Source organism: Zingiber officinale, chromosome 5B, assembly GCF_018446385.1.
Source record: "Zingiber officinale cultivar Zhangliang chromosome 5B, Zo_v1.1, whole genome shotgun sequence".
In the NCBI taxonomy this organism is placed as follows: Eukaryota; Viridiplantae; Streptophyta; class Magnoliopsida; order Zingiberales; family Zingiberaceae; genus Zingiber; species Zingiber officinale.
In genome coordinates, this window is record NC_055995.1 from 38,472,744 (window position 1) to 38,487,474 (window position 14,731).

Genomic DNA, 14,731 nt, shown 5'->3' on the forward strand with positions numbered 1-14,731 from the left:
TCTACATCACCGTAGTCAGACAAGAGAAATGAATATCTCTCAGGTTGATGACGAATCCTATCAGATTTGCATAAAGCATGTGCTACTTGAATAGGTTGTTGCTCTATAACCTCTTGTGGTGTAACAAAATCTTGATCCACAACATCTTGTGGTACCTGTTCAATTTCCATCATGGTTTTGGTGCTAGTTTGTGTATCTTGAACTTCTTCAAGATCGACTTCACTCCCACCAGTTTTTCTAGAAATAAACTCTCTTTCTAGAAAGATAATAATTTTTGGCAACAAACACTTTGACTTGTGTGGGATTATAGAAGCAATATCCTTTTGTTTTCATGGGATATCCTATAAAATACCACATGTCCAATTTGGGTTCTAGTTTATCTGAGACTAGTCATCGAACGTAAGTCTCACAATCCCAAATCTTCATAAAAGACATCTTGAGACTCTTCCCTATTCATATCATATATGGTGTCTTTATGACAGCCTTAGATGGAACTCGGTTAAGTATGAAAGAAGCTGTCTCTAGAGCATGTCCCAGAAGGAAGTAAGAAGATCTGTATGACTCATCATCGATCGTACCACATCTAATAAAGTACGATTCCTCCTTCCTGATACACCATTCCATAGTGGTGTCCAGGTGGAGTGAGTTAAGATATGATCCCACACTCAACGAGATGGTCATGAAACTCTTGACTAAGGTATTCCCCAACTCGATTTGATCGAAGCATCTTAATACTCTTACCAAGTTGATTTTACACTTTATTATTGAATTCTTTGAACTTTTCAAAGGATTCTGACTTGTGTCTCATCAGAAACACATAGTCATATTCACTGAAATTATCAGTAAAAGTAATGAAGTAATGTTAGCCTCCTCTAGCTGCTACTCTAAAAGGGCCACATACATCAGTATGTATGAGTCCTAAAAGATCATTAGCCCTTTCGCGGTGTCCACTAAATGGAGTCTTTGTCATCTTACCTTGAAGACAAGATTTGCATGCCTCATATGATTCAAAATCAAATGAGTCTAAAATCCATCCTTATGGAGTTGGGATATGCAACTCTCATTTTGTGAACTAAGCGAGAATACTAGAGATATGTTTGATTCAAATCATTAGACTCGAACCATTTGGTATTTATGTTATAGATTGGGTTGCCAAAGTCTAGAACATAGAGTACATTCACAGGATGTGCACTATAATAGAACATTTCATTGAAATAAATAGAATAACATTTGTCCTTTATTACAAATGAAAAACCTTTCTTATCCAAACAAGAAATAGAGATAATGTTCTTGGTCAAGGTAGGCACATAACAGCACTCTTTAAGTTATAAAACAAGCCCAGCAGGCAAAGATAAGGAATATGTTCCTACACCGACAACAGCAACTCTTGCACCATTGCCTATTCGTAGTTCCACTTCACCCTTTGTCAATGATCTACTATTTCTCAGCCCCTTCACATTAGTACAAATGTGAGATACACACTCAGTATCTAATACCCATGAAGAAGAAATAGATAGATTGACATCTGTAACATATATACCTAAGGCAGAAGTCTCACTTCTCTTCCTTTTTCAGTTCCTCTAGGTATACCTTGTAGTTCCTCTTCCAGTGTCCGGTCTCACCGCAGTGGAAGCAGGTTCCTTCATTAACAACCCCACCTTTGAGTTTCAGTGCATGAGCCTTGCCCTTGCCTTTGGTTTGGGTTTTACCCTTACCTTTGGGCTTCCATTTGCCTTTGCCCTTTGGCACCATTAAAATGGTGCTAGGCTTTGCCTTCTCAAGGTTGAGTTCAACAGTTCTCAACATGCTCAATATCTCAGGCAATGGTTTGTCAATTTCATTCATGTTATAGTTCATGACAAATTGACTATATCTTTTAGGCAATGATTGTAAAATTAGGTCAGTGGCCAATTCTTGGCCTAGTGGGAATCCCAACCTTTGTAGATTCTACACATACCCGATCATCTTGAGCACTTAAGGCCCTACGGAACTTCCTTCTTTCATTCTGCATTAAAACATTGCTTTATAGATCTCAAATCTCTCATGCCTTGCTTGTCCTTGATATAGTTTTCTAAGGTGTTCAACCATATCATAAGCATCCATATTCTCATGTTGCTTCTGAAGCTCAGAGTTCATGGTGGTGAACATAAGGCATGATACATCTAATGCATCATCTCGATGCTTCTTGTAAGCATCCCTATCAGCTCTAGTGGCAGTAGCAGGGGCACTTCAGGAATAGGTTGCTCTAGGACGTACAGTTTTCTTTCTCTCTTGAGAACTATTCTTATGTTTCTATACCAGTCTAGAAATTAGCTCCATTGAGCTTATTCTTATCAAGGACAGATCTCAGAGATAGTGTCTTCTACTTACTAGACGACATGGTGGTCTACAACAATAAAATGCAAAGAAGTATCATACTCAGATCATTTAATTAGGCTTTTAATTAAATGATTCTCCCACTGAATTCTAAAGCTTGATAGAAGCAAGTCACTACTAGCTCTAAGCTCAAAAGTAAAGACATTCTAGTGGGACAAGATCCATATTATACTTCATCTTGAGTTAGCTTTGGCTAATCGCCCAAGACTTGTATAAATTAGGTAGGCAACGTGTGCTAATTGGACAAGATCCACATTATACTTTATCTTGAGTTAGCTTTGGCTAATCGCCCAAGACTTAGTATAACTTAGGTAGACAACATTTACCAATTAGATCCTATGTAACTCTTGTATCCTTAGGTGAACAACACTGTTTTTCCGTTCGTTTTCCCATCTCATGAAATCCATATTATAATTCATCTTGAGTTAGCTTTGGCTAATCACCCAAGACTAGTATAATATGATTTACATTTTATGGGATATGCCTTTAAGTTCTCAATCCAATTGAGGTAACTTAATTAAGTCATACCCAAAGGTCGATAGTCGGGCATCACAATTGTCAAGTCGTACTCTACCAAGATAAAACGAGCCACTTTGCTTTGGCAAACCTGACTATAGATGATGGAGGTAGTAGTGAGTACCAAGCTTTGGTAGGCATATATAAATGACCTAATTACGACAACTACACATGCATCACATACATCATGACATATATCAACATATACACAAGTTTAAACGTGACATGGTTATGGCCCCCATAAAATACGATCTTCTCAAGCCAATGAGAAGAGCGATAAGTCAACCTAGGTCCAATCCGCTTCTCCAAGTGATTCCTTGGTTGTCGTGTGTTGTTGTCCTTCCTTCCTTTTCACCCATCATCCAAAAGACTAACTCATTCTAATTTTGTACATTCCAAAATCTAAATAAACTCAAGTTACATTCGAGTGTAATCTAATTACAATAAGAATAAAAGGGATGAAGGCACGACACGCAGGTCGGATTATGAATTACAACATTACACACATCCAATCACATTGGGGTTAAAGGGTTATAACCATGCACCATGTCATATATATTCACAATATTCTTATGACATAAATTTACTATGATTTCAACAAATAAATTATGAGCCACTACGTCATAGCGGTCCCGCTAGCCGGTTAGCGAGCGGGGGTCAAGGGGGTAGCACCCCTTGTGGGGGTTTCAGGGGGTAGTGCCCCCAATGCAAAATTTATTTTTCATACTCATTTTATGAGTTGCTGCTTTACCCGAGACCCTACTACCCACAATACCAACTATGTTTTGTTCTAAACAAAACATCTCTAGTCGAGACCTTGTTGGTCACACACCAACTTCGTTTTGTTCCTAATAAAACACCCCTTGCCGAGACCTTGCTGGTCACCCACCAACTATGATTTGTTCCCAACAAAACACCCATTTCGGTCAAGGCTTAGGATTTGCCCGAGACACAAAATCTAGCCAAGACTCATAGTCTGGCCGAGATTTACTCTCTTGGCCGAAACCTTGTTTGGCTGAGACTCACAACTTTTTTTTTTTTTTTTTTTTTTGCAAATCACAGTAAACCCTATCAAGTAATTTCTATATCATATATAACAAATTCTAACTTAGCATAGCCCTTCACAAGTGGCTCTGATACCACTGTTAGAATCTAGCGCGCTAAACACGTGAAAGCGTAGGGAAAAAATATTAGATCCTCTTATTTAGTGGATCCATGCAAAAGGAAGAAAATAATTTTCATGACAATAATCTATGCTAAGCTACATGATAGGATTATACCTTTGTTGCGTGCCCTTCGCAATCCCGACAGCAACCTTTTCTTTGGATCCAGATCTCAGCGCGTTCAAGCGTCCACGCCTTTATGGTATCCACATGAACATATCCTTCGTTCGTTGCATGAACGAAGCCTTCAGAGAAGAATCATTTTCTTGTGCTAGCAAGAAGAATGATTCGGCCAAAACTACAAGAATTGGCCAAGAAGGAAGGAGGAGGAAGGAGAGGGGAGATCAAGAGTCACCCTTTCTTTTTCCATTCTCATCTAATGAAAATAAACCCAAAAGGCTATTTATATTCATCCCATGAATACCAAGGGTCTTTTGTCTCTTTGTATTTCTCTTAATGGGTTGGATTTATTATATTGGATTAACCATTAATCCAATAACCCAATAAGTCTAACCCATTGAGTCTAACCGATTAATCCAATGTGTCTAATTTGGATTGAACTCAATCCAATGAGTGGGTTCATTTGAGTCTAACTCAATGAGTAACTCAAAAGGCCTAATCATCTCATAATTGGCTCTTAGGGCTAATTACTAACAAGCCAATGGCTACTTGACATAATCAAGGATTCTCCTAACGGTTACTTACCAGTTGACTATTAAAAGTACTAGTCGACTAGTAGCTACTGGCTAAGCGAATAGAATTCCTCTATTCTCTCCTAGTCAACTGCTTAGTCAACTGGACCAGTCGACTTCCAATTCCATCAATCGACTAGTCCCGGTTACACACTTAACTTTCGTCCTCTCCGGAGTCACCCTTGAAGCCCTCTTCCTCTTCCTTCATCTCTTAGATGCACTCAAGCTCGTGGCTCCTCTCCGTGTCATCCTTCATGTTACCTTGAAGTCTATTTTTCTCGGCTCCACTCCATTGCTCCTCTTCCGATGGTCACTCGAATGCCTTCCACATCATCCTTCACCATTTCAAGGACCCTAGCCTTAGGATAAGCTTCCCAAGCTTGGCCGCACCAAGCTCATCATGAGTGTTTTACCATGTCCTGCATGACTCAAATAGATATATCAAACATATATGAAACCTAACTTAAAATCTTTGATACATACATCAAAACCATAATCATACCCAATCAAACCTAGGTCAATTACACCAACACTAGATGCTTCCTCTATAGGCCATTCAAGGGCAGGTCGTTTGGATTCACACAGTCGTGCCCCTTCTAGAGCTGATTCAATGTTTAGCCGTGCCAAATGGCACGACCATGCCTCTCCACCCGAGGCTATTCATGCCATGGCTATGCCTCTTGGCATAGCTGTGTGACGAAGAATACAAGGAGGTCATGTGGCGTGAAGTTAAGATCGTGTCACACTAAAAATAGGGTTGTGTTGAATCTGGGTAGATTGTAGACTTATTTTAAAATGGTTATAACTTTGTGATCGGTTGAAATTTAGGGATATTCTTTATACCAAAATATAGATAATTTCAAAATCTATAACTTTGTTTCAGGTTTAATAAAGAGAAATCATGGTCTAGTCATGCTAAAAGGAACGATTGTGCCTCCTAACCGTGGCTGCATGGGGTCCTTCACCTAAACTACAAACCAAACTTTGAACCACCATAACTTTTGGTTCAGTTAGATCTTGGCCTTGATCCAAATATCAAAATGTAGATAATATCATGGGATACAACTTTGGTCCAAGGTGAATTATGAGAAAACTAGATTTAAGAGGTGAAAAACCTATTTTACTGAACCCCTATAATCCTGGATAATCTGGGTAGTTTGGAGGAGGTATAAAAGGGTCAAGAAACTCATTCTTTGACTCATCTTGGGTTTGGAAGTTTATCCCTCTTCTTGGGTAAGGGTTCTCCTCTTAATGGGAAATCCTAGAGAGACCATCTTCATCACCTCCAATGATCCGTCCACCTTCAGAGCAAATATTCCCTACAAGAAGACTAGCGGCACACCGATAAGCATTCTTTTCTCTAAGATCGATGTTTTGAGTTATAGATACTATCTTTATTATCAATTGGTTGTATCTTTCTTGTAATGGAGTATATTTTCTCGATCTAGGATGTTGAAAGTAAATATAATGTGATGTGATGTATAAACTCTGTATTTAGATATTTTCTTATTCAATGAAGTATTATGTCATGTTCTATGTGTCTTGTGCCTTCTATATGTTTGATGAAATATATGAATGGTGTAAACATGTAGATGTATATTGATTGTTCACCATGCAGTGGGGATACTCTAGACTGTATGATCGAGGGCCCTAGTGACAAGGGTATCCCTTTAACCAGACATCTAGGGGATCGCCTTGAAAGGAAGGATAATTCTCCACAAGGAAGCATTTAATTAGGCTTAATGGGTTATCTCTAATCCTATGTTAAGTGTATTGTGTAATCTAGCGATTGTATGACCAGGGTGCCCTAGTGACAAATGTATCCCTTTGATAAGCCTTTCTAGGTTATCTCTTCTATTTAGTGGCATCAGATACCAATAAGGTGTAGCACTCCAACATAGCCATCACGGGATAGTGTTGATGTTTAGTTAGACTTCCTACATGTACATAAGGATGGAGGTAAGAAGATGAACAATGCATAGGGATATTAACTAGTATCATAATGAAACTTAACTCCTAGAATCATTCATCCAAATCTAACTTCACCTGCACTCACTTATGCTCCCTCTCGATACTCTCTTTTCCCTCTCTCTCTCTTCTCTCAATCTCTCTTCCTAGTGTTTGTGAATCACATTTCAATTGTCTAAATAATTCATTGTGTAAAGTTAATTAGTGTTTAATCAACAATCCCTGTGGGATCGATATTTTATTACTTGAAGACAACCATGCACTTAAAGATTCTATAGATCATGAATGTAATCCCATAGATACTCCGATCACTAAAGGTGAAGTCCTAAGATTGGAAATGTGTCCTAGCACTCAAGAAGAAGTAAGGGATATGAGCAAAGTACCTTACTCCAATACAGTTGGAAGTCTTATATATGCAATGATGTATACTCGACCAAACATATGTTATACAGGAAGTCTGGTAAGAAGATATCAGGAAAATCCTAGAAGGGGTCATTGGAGAGCAGTGAAGAGGATTTTTGTTATCTTAAAGGAACTACAAACTTATCTTTGTGTTATGGAGGAGGCAATTTGAGCCTTGAGGGATTATTCAGACACTGATTGGGAAGGTGACCAGGACAAGCGAAAATCAACATCAAGTTTTAGTTTCTTGCTTAATGGTGGGGCCATCTCATAAAGAAGAAATAAACCTATGTTGCTCTATCTATAATGGAGGCTGAGTTCGTGACTTGCTCCATAACAGTTCAAAAAAGTATTTGGCTCAAAAGATTATTAGATAACTTAGGTTTGGCTCAAAAGATTATTAGATAACTTAGGGATTGTAGCGGATAGTGGGAGGCTAGTAATAATTTATTGTGGTAATCAGACCATTATCGCTTACACTCGAGACCCTAAGTTTCATAGTAGAACCAAACACATAGACACCAAATATCATGTTATGAAAGACATCATTGAGAAGGGTGAAGTGATAGTCAAGTATATTTCGGCACACAACATTGTAGTTGATCCCTTCACCAAATCCATATCTCGAGATCCCTTTATATGACATAGAGAGTCATTGGATTTGGGTATCTTATAAAATTTCTCAGTTTGTACTTTATTGACAACATTGATGCTTATTAATTAACTATATATGTGATACTCGTGCATTATTCAATCACATTTATTTCTTATAATGTACTTGCTTTGATTATCATATGTATGTTTTATAAAATAGATATGTTAGGTAGGCAAAGTCAACTCTCTCTCATGAGTGACTTCCTTTGAGAGTGGAGATAAGACAGTTTTTAGCTATAAGACGTTATGAGAGTAGCTCTGCTAGAACTTAAGTCACCCTGATACATATTCAGGATGAGGTCATATGTGACATGACTGACTTGGACATACCCACATCCATTATCATCTACCATTTGTGATATTGTCTTTGAGGTACTCTCTTTTAGATCTCTGGATAGAGTTTTATGTGTAAACTGAGTCTCATACATGCACAATGTTAGAGAAATCTGACATATGTCCTTTGGAAGATGAGGGAATAACACTATGGCATGTGCTTCATACCATGTGTGATTAATGACTAGGGATAGTGGGAGCTATATTACTTAAGACTTGATATCTCCGAGCTCTACTGTGTGAGACTCGACATCTTTGAGGTGGGATTTCATGTGTCTTTATTACATTTGGCTGTTTCTTGAGGTGCCAATTCAGTTTTTGTTACTTTAGTCTATTTACCGATGACCGGGAAGATAAATTGAGATATGAGAGACAAGTCTAAGAATGCTGCTGGGTTGAGACTGATAGATTTGAGTTTGGCTAAAGGAAGATTGATTGGCGTTGCATCATTATCTTGTAATCATCAATCGGTCTTTTATAATCATCTATGTAGGGATGAACATAATAGTGATACAAAGTCGAGCGAAATATGGGGATTACTTTAACTGAGAAAAGTAGTTCAATGGATGTAATTAGTCTTGGATATGGGATACAACGAGCTTTTATATTTTGGTATTAACAGTGACTACTCAAGCATCCTAACAGGTGTCTAGAGAAGTTTTTATTTATAGGTGAACTCGCTATTGGCATGACGTCCAACCACATATGAAAACCCAGTGGGGTGATATGATGGATCACATGAGTTGTGATTAATGACGATAGTAAAATGCCCCCGTGTGCAAGTGGAAGATGTTGGTAATGCCCATGTTAAGGCATATTAACATGCCAAGGAGGATGATGGGATCATGGCCCATTATATATAACCTCCCTTTCCCCATTATATCCATAATATGCATTAATATATAAAGGGTTTTGGGTATTAAGAGAGGGGGTGTGGTGAAGGGAGATTACAGGAGGTCAATGTAGATCGCTTGCGGAATGAGTCAATCATTCATAGTTGCTTATCAATGGGTCGAGGGTTGAGAAGTTGTGAAACAACGGTAATAGTTCGATACTTGAGACTATTATTCCGACTACAAGTTGTTCAGAGTTGCCAGAGTTTACAATAACATCGATTGAGGTATATCAAGAACTCAATTCATTTTGAATTTGTAAACTATTATATGCTTATGCTATGTCCAAACAAAATTAGACATTTTTATTTACATGCATTTTGCATTTAATTAATTTGTATTTATATCGAGCTTATAGTGAATTGCTCAACGAATAGCTCAACTAGTGTCGGCCTTGGATTAGTAATCGTCGGATTGTGAACCAAGTAAAAATAATGATCTTAGCATTGTTTTCATTTTCTATTTATTTTACTGTGTTTATCTCTCGTGTTTTTTGAAAAATGGAAAAATAAGTAATGCTATTCACCCCCTTGGGCGATGTTTTCGATCCTACATCTAACACACAAGACGATTCTATATTTATCACCAAACTAGTGCATATAAATTTTTTAAGTGATTTGAGATGTAAACGAAGAGAAATTATAGAAAAAGCATTCTACTTAGTATGAAAACGAAGGAGAGGGTTTTTTTTTTGTTTTGTTTTGTTTTTCGTTTTGGTTTTTGGTCTCATTAGTTGTTGGTGGGTCAGAAGGTTTGGGGCATAACAAATCTTCTTATGTGAAGAAGATTTGCCAACTCGTCTATCAGCAAAATGGCAGGGGCAATGTTTTATTTAGTTGAAATGAGCATCCAAAATTGGTGATCCTTCCTTTAATTGCCGGCCGCATCAACATTGACTTTCTTTTTATATGTTATTACTTACCTGCCCGCATTGAGAATTACATGGATTAATGGAGCATGCTTGACTTGTTGGAGTAGACATTTTCGTCAACCAGTTGACTTAGGGCAACCTGTTTTGTTGACCATGTAAAGCACATAGTTATTGCGTCGACAACGAATTAGAAAAATTCAACGTGCAGTTGGAGCATAACGACTTCTGTACGTTTAACCATGGAATATTGAACCGTTCATGGACCGGTGCGGTCCGGACCGGACCGCACAAGGGATTTGAATCGCCGTACGAAGTCCATTTCATTTGCGTCTCATTTCCGACGCAAATTAAGGTCATTCCCTCCATTTAAATCCTTCCCCTGCGTTGCCTCGTCGCACCACTGCATCTCTCTCTTTGTTCCTACCTCGATCTGTTTCGGGATAGAGAAGCCAATCAGCAGAAGTAGAAGGATGGTGAGATTGCCGTACCTGATCGCGCTCTCCACCCTCTTCAGCTACGGCCTCCTCTTCGCCTTCGGCCAGATGCGGGATTTCTTTCGGAAGCTCATCGACTGGTCCAAATCCACGTCCGAAGACCTCAAGGTTTCTACTTTCATTTGCGATCCTCGTCTCCAGCTGTGGGAATTTTCCGTCTTTTTCTTCGATTGAATACTAGTTGTTTTTTTTTTGGTGGGGGAGTTCTAATTAGGCTTCAAAATTCGTTTTTGCGACAGGGATATGCGCCCATCTGCTTAGGGCTGGAAGATTTTTACACTCGACGGCTGTATCTTCGGATTCAGGCATGTCCTATAGTTTCCTCTGCTGATTCCCTTTTCAAATTTCCATATTGTCATCGATTTGTTTGTCTTTCCATCCTGCAACTTACATATGGGACGTTTTAGTCTTGGTGAATCCTCGATCTATTTGCCTCACCTGATTCCGTCATCATTTCATTCTTGAACTGGATGGGAAAAAAGAGTGATACTAGAACATTTGGTTTGAATCGATGTACGATGTCATCCAATTTCTTTTAGTTGTCTATGATGTTTGCTCATGGCATTCAATATTTTAAATTGAATAATTCTGGTATTCAACCAATCTCATTGGGAAATATACAGGAACCAATTCCAATAAGTATCTTGCAGCAATTCCTTGTCTCATTTCATAATCTCAACTTAAACCAGATTAGTTTTGCAACAAAAAGAACGCTTAAGCCAGACGAGAATGACACTAGATATTCCAATTTTCTTGTACTTTTTATTTCAAGACAACGTTGGTCTGCATCAGAGATGCAAAACCCCCTTTATTATTTGGTCCTTTATTTTAATAACTCTTGCTGGTACTTCAGTAGTCTTTTAACAATGTAATGAAGATATCTTAATTTGGCAGGATTGCTTCAGCCGACCAATTGCAAGTGCACCAGATGCTTGGTTTGATGTGGTTGAGCGTTACTCTAATGACAATAACAAGACACTTCAGTAAGTTTTTTATTATATGTTGAGTAGATATGTTATTGTTTTCAATTGTTATCTATCAGGCTATCAAAAATTAATAGTCATAATAGAATGTTGAATAGATTTATTTCCACATGGAATATTTATTAGTTATAGGATATTATGTTTGCTTTGAATAACAAAACAATATCATATTTTATCCCTCAACAAATACAAGGTAACTTGTCTGAAACAGAGAAAGGAGCATCACATCTATTGATAAGCTAAGCGAACTACAAATCATCTTGGGAACAATAGAGAATAGTCGATATTCAATCTACTACCATAAGCTAGTTTGTTTGTTTGTTTTATCTTTTTCAGTGTGATTGACTGTCAATGCTCGATAACAATTTTTAGCATAACTATTTGTTAGTATCCCCTAAAAGTGCAAATTGTTAATTCTTGCAGTCGGACATCAAATACTACTAAGTGCTTAAATCTTGGATCATACAACTATCTTGGATTTGCAGCAGCAGATGAGTACTGTACACCTCGTGTTATCGAATCTCTGAAGAAATACTCACCCAGTACTTGTAGTGCTCGTATTGATGGTGGTATGAATGCTCTTGCTTATTCTGTTAATTACAGAATGAAATTTACTGTCATTTAGATTAATCTCATTAGTATATGTTTTTTGTCAGGGACAACAAACCTACACACTGAACTGGAAGAGCTAGTTGCAAGATTTGTGGGCAAACCAGATGCCATACTTTTTGGAATGGGCTATGTAACAAACTCTGCAATCATCCCTGCTCTTCTAGGAAACGTTTGTATTACTTACTAGTCTCCCTACTGTTAAACTTCAAAGTTTTAGTCCTGTAGTAGTCCTTTTACCGGCCAAATAACACTATTTATGGTTGTTCTTAGGGAGGATTGATAATTAGTGATTCTTTGAATCATAACTCTATTGTCAATGGTGCCCGAGGATCTAGTGCATCAGTACGTGTTTTCCAGCATAATAGTAAGTTTTAAGCTGCCAAATATTATGGTGTTCACATCTGCACTTTAGTGTACACATTTACTTGATTTTAACTCATGTTCCGCATTGTGCAGGCCCCTCACATTTGGAAGAGGTTCTAAGAGAGCAGATAGCTGAGGGACAGCCACGCACACATAGACCATGGAAAAAGATAATTGTTATTGTTGAGGGCATCTACAGCATGGAAGGAGAGCTCTGCAAACTTCCTGAAATCATTGCAGTGTGCAAAAAATACAAGGTTTGGCAAGCACTTAATATTAAATTTTGATACTAATTTGCATGCATCAGCTGAGTCAGAAATGAGAAAATGTTTCTTTGATAAGCATTAAAATGGAGGACATAAAGCAATTCAACCTTAAAAAAAATTAATTTGTTTGTGATGATAGGCATACACATACTTGGATGAAGCCCATAGTATTGGTGCTGTTGGAAAATCAGGCAGAGGTGTTTGCGAACTCCTAGGAGTGGATACAGATGATGTGGATATAATGATGGGAACATTTACAAAATCCTTTGGATCCTGTGGGGGCTACATTGCAGCATCAAAGGTCCTCTGTTTGTTAAACCAAATTTCACTAAATTTTAAAAAAGAAAAAAATAGGTAGGGCCAAGTTAAGATGTACTTGCTAAGACTTATATCATATTCAGGAAATCATCCAGTACCTTAAGCACACTTGTGCTGCTCATCTCTATGCCACTTCTATGTCACCCCCTGCTGTGCAGCAAGTTATCTCTGCAATTAAGGTTATCCTTGGAGAAGACGGTTCAAGTAGAGGTAGGCAAGGATTTGCCTTTGATGCATCCATTTTTCTAGTAGTTAAGACTGTTCTCTGATCTATTCTAAAGGACAAACTCAGTATTTCTGGTTGGCGTGGTTATTCTAGGTGCACAGAAACTTGCTCGCGTTCGAGAAAATAGCAACTTCTTTAGGTCAGAACTCCAGAAAATGGGATTTGAAGTGCTTGGCGATAATGATTCTCCAGTCATGCCAATAATGCTTTACAATCCTGCAAAAATCCCAGCCTTTTCAAGGGAGTGTCTTCGTCAGGAAGTAAGCATTGTAGGACTAGTTTGTTTGTATGTTATGCTTGTCTCTTACATTGTTGGCTAATGATAACAGCTTAAAAGGACTTTCCGATTCAGTTGTATGATCGTTTGCACATTTAGGTGCCCTATGGGCATGTTTCTAAATGGGTTTGCATGCATAAACTGCACATTTACCTTTTAAACCCATTACTGACCGAGGCATTGTTTAAGAGAAATTTATTGTTTAAAGTTAGCATATTTAGCTCCCTTTCTTTGACAAGTGAGGTAATACTTCCAAGTGCATGGACTTATTTTATCTTTCTATTTTCATGCTCCTTCCATCTCAATTCTATATCTTTCATGGGGATATCTTTTCTGGTATGCCACTGGCTGACATTTTTATTGACATTGTAGGTAGCAGTGGTGACAGTTGCATTCCCTGCAACACCTCTTCTTCTTGCAAGAGCTCGAATCTGTATATCTTCCTCACACTCTAGAGAAGACCTGATGAAAGGTCTGGAGGTGAGTTAGTACCATAACCATGTTTAATAAATGTGCCAGTTCCTTAAAATAATAGTTACCGTGATGTTCTTCTATTCCTTTGTATGCACTTCCAGGTCATTAGCAATGTGGGCGATCTTGTGGGCATCAAATACTTCCCTGCAGAGCCACCTAAATGTGTTGAACAGGACGAGAAGGTCTTGTAGTTGAAAAGAAAGCTGTTGATCCACTGGAAACATTGGGGGAATACAACCACGTCTTTTGTCCTCTTTGAAATGGGCTTATTTCGAATAAAACAAAAAGTGGGTCGATTCCACAGGCTGTTTGTAGGTGTTCTCTGTGCATTCTTCATTTGACACAGCCTTTTCAATGCCAACACTACTTTCATGCATAGTGAGTGTTTAGAGTGTTTCTTACTGCTTTGTCCATCATCTTAGTATTTGTTTGTTGTAAGAACATTACAGTCCCTCTAAATGTACTATCATGAATTCTATTGAGTCACATTGTATAGGATTTTGAATTTTTTGTGTTTTCCTGTAGGATATTATCCTTCTATGTGGGCTTATTTGTAAATTGTGCATATAAATACAAACCAAACCCGTTTATGTGATCTAACTTAAGGTTATTGGATTTAGATTATTAGAAGTGGGTTTAATGTGTAGAACTCTTTAACCCGATCTGTTGTTAGCTATGGGTTGATAACAGATCAGATTGCCTATATAAGGGAGAGGTCCCCAAGGGTTTAGGTATCTTGATAAAATCCTTCGTTCCCCATTGACGAAGGTTGGCGGTGTCATCATCCCTAAATCTCTTGGAAGACACTCATTGTTTGCTTCAACTTCTTCTTCTTCCTCAGTGATACTCA

At 38.1% G+C, this 14,731-nt stretch overlaps 1 protein-coding gene across 1 annotated transcript; it reads left to right on the forward strand.

Annotated features, from left to right (window-relative positions):
• The first annotated feature begins 10,213 nt into the window (after positions 1 to 10,213).
• Positions 10,214 to 14,367, forward strand: LOC121987359 (long chain base biosynthesis protein 2a-like). The gene is made up of 12 exons (XM_042541195.1): positions 10,214 to 10,470; positions 10,602 to 10,667; positions 11,257 to 11,345; positions 11,769 to 11,914; positions 12,002 to 12,126; positions 12,228 to 12,321; positions 12,414 to 12,577; positions 12,726 to 12,887; positions 12,988 to 13,114; positions 13,224 to 13,390; positions 13,780 to 13,887; positions 13,983 to 14,367. Exons 1-12 carry the CDS (start codon positions 10,339 to 10,341, stop codon positions 14,070 to 14,072), a joined length of 1,470 nt encoding a protein of 489 aa, XP_042397129.1. The 5' UTR covers positions 10,214 to 10,338; the 3' UTR covers positions 14,073 to 14,367.
• Positions 14,368 to 14,731: the final 364 nt, after the last annotated feature.

Excerpts from the sequence above, each read along its gene's own strand:
- LOC121987359 (XM_042541195.1), top strand. The coding sequence starts at position 10,339 with ATGGTGAGATTGCCGTACCTGATCGCGCTCTCCACCCTCTTCAGCTAC. Across the intron at positions 12,127-12,227 it reads TCCCTGCTCTTCTAGGAAAC|GGAGGATTGATAATTAGTGA; the intron begins GTTTGTATTACT and ends GGTTGTTCTTAG. Across the intron at positions 12,322-12,413 it reads ACGTGTTTTCCAGCATAATA|GCCCCTCACATTTGGAAGAG; the intron begins GTAAGTTTTAAG and ends CGCATTGTGCAG.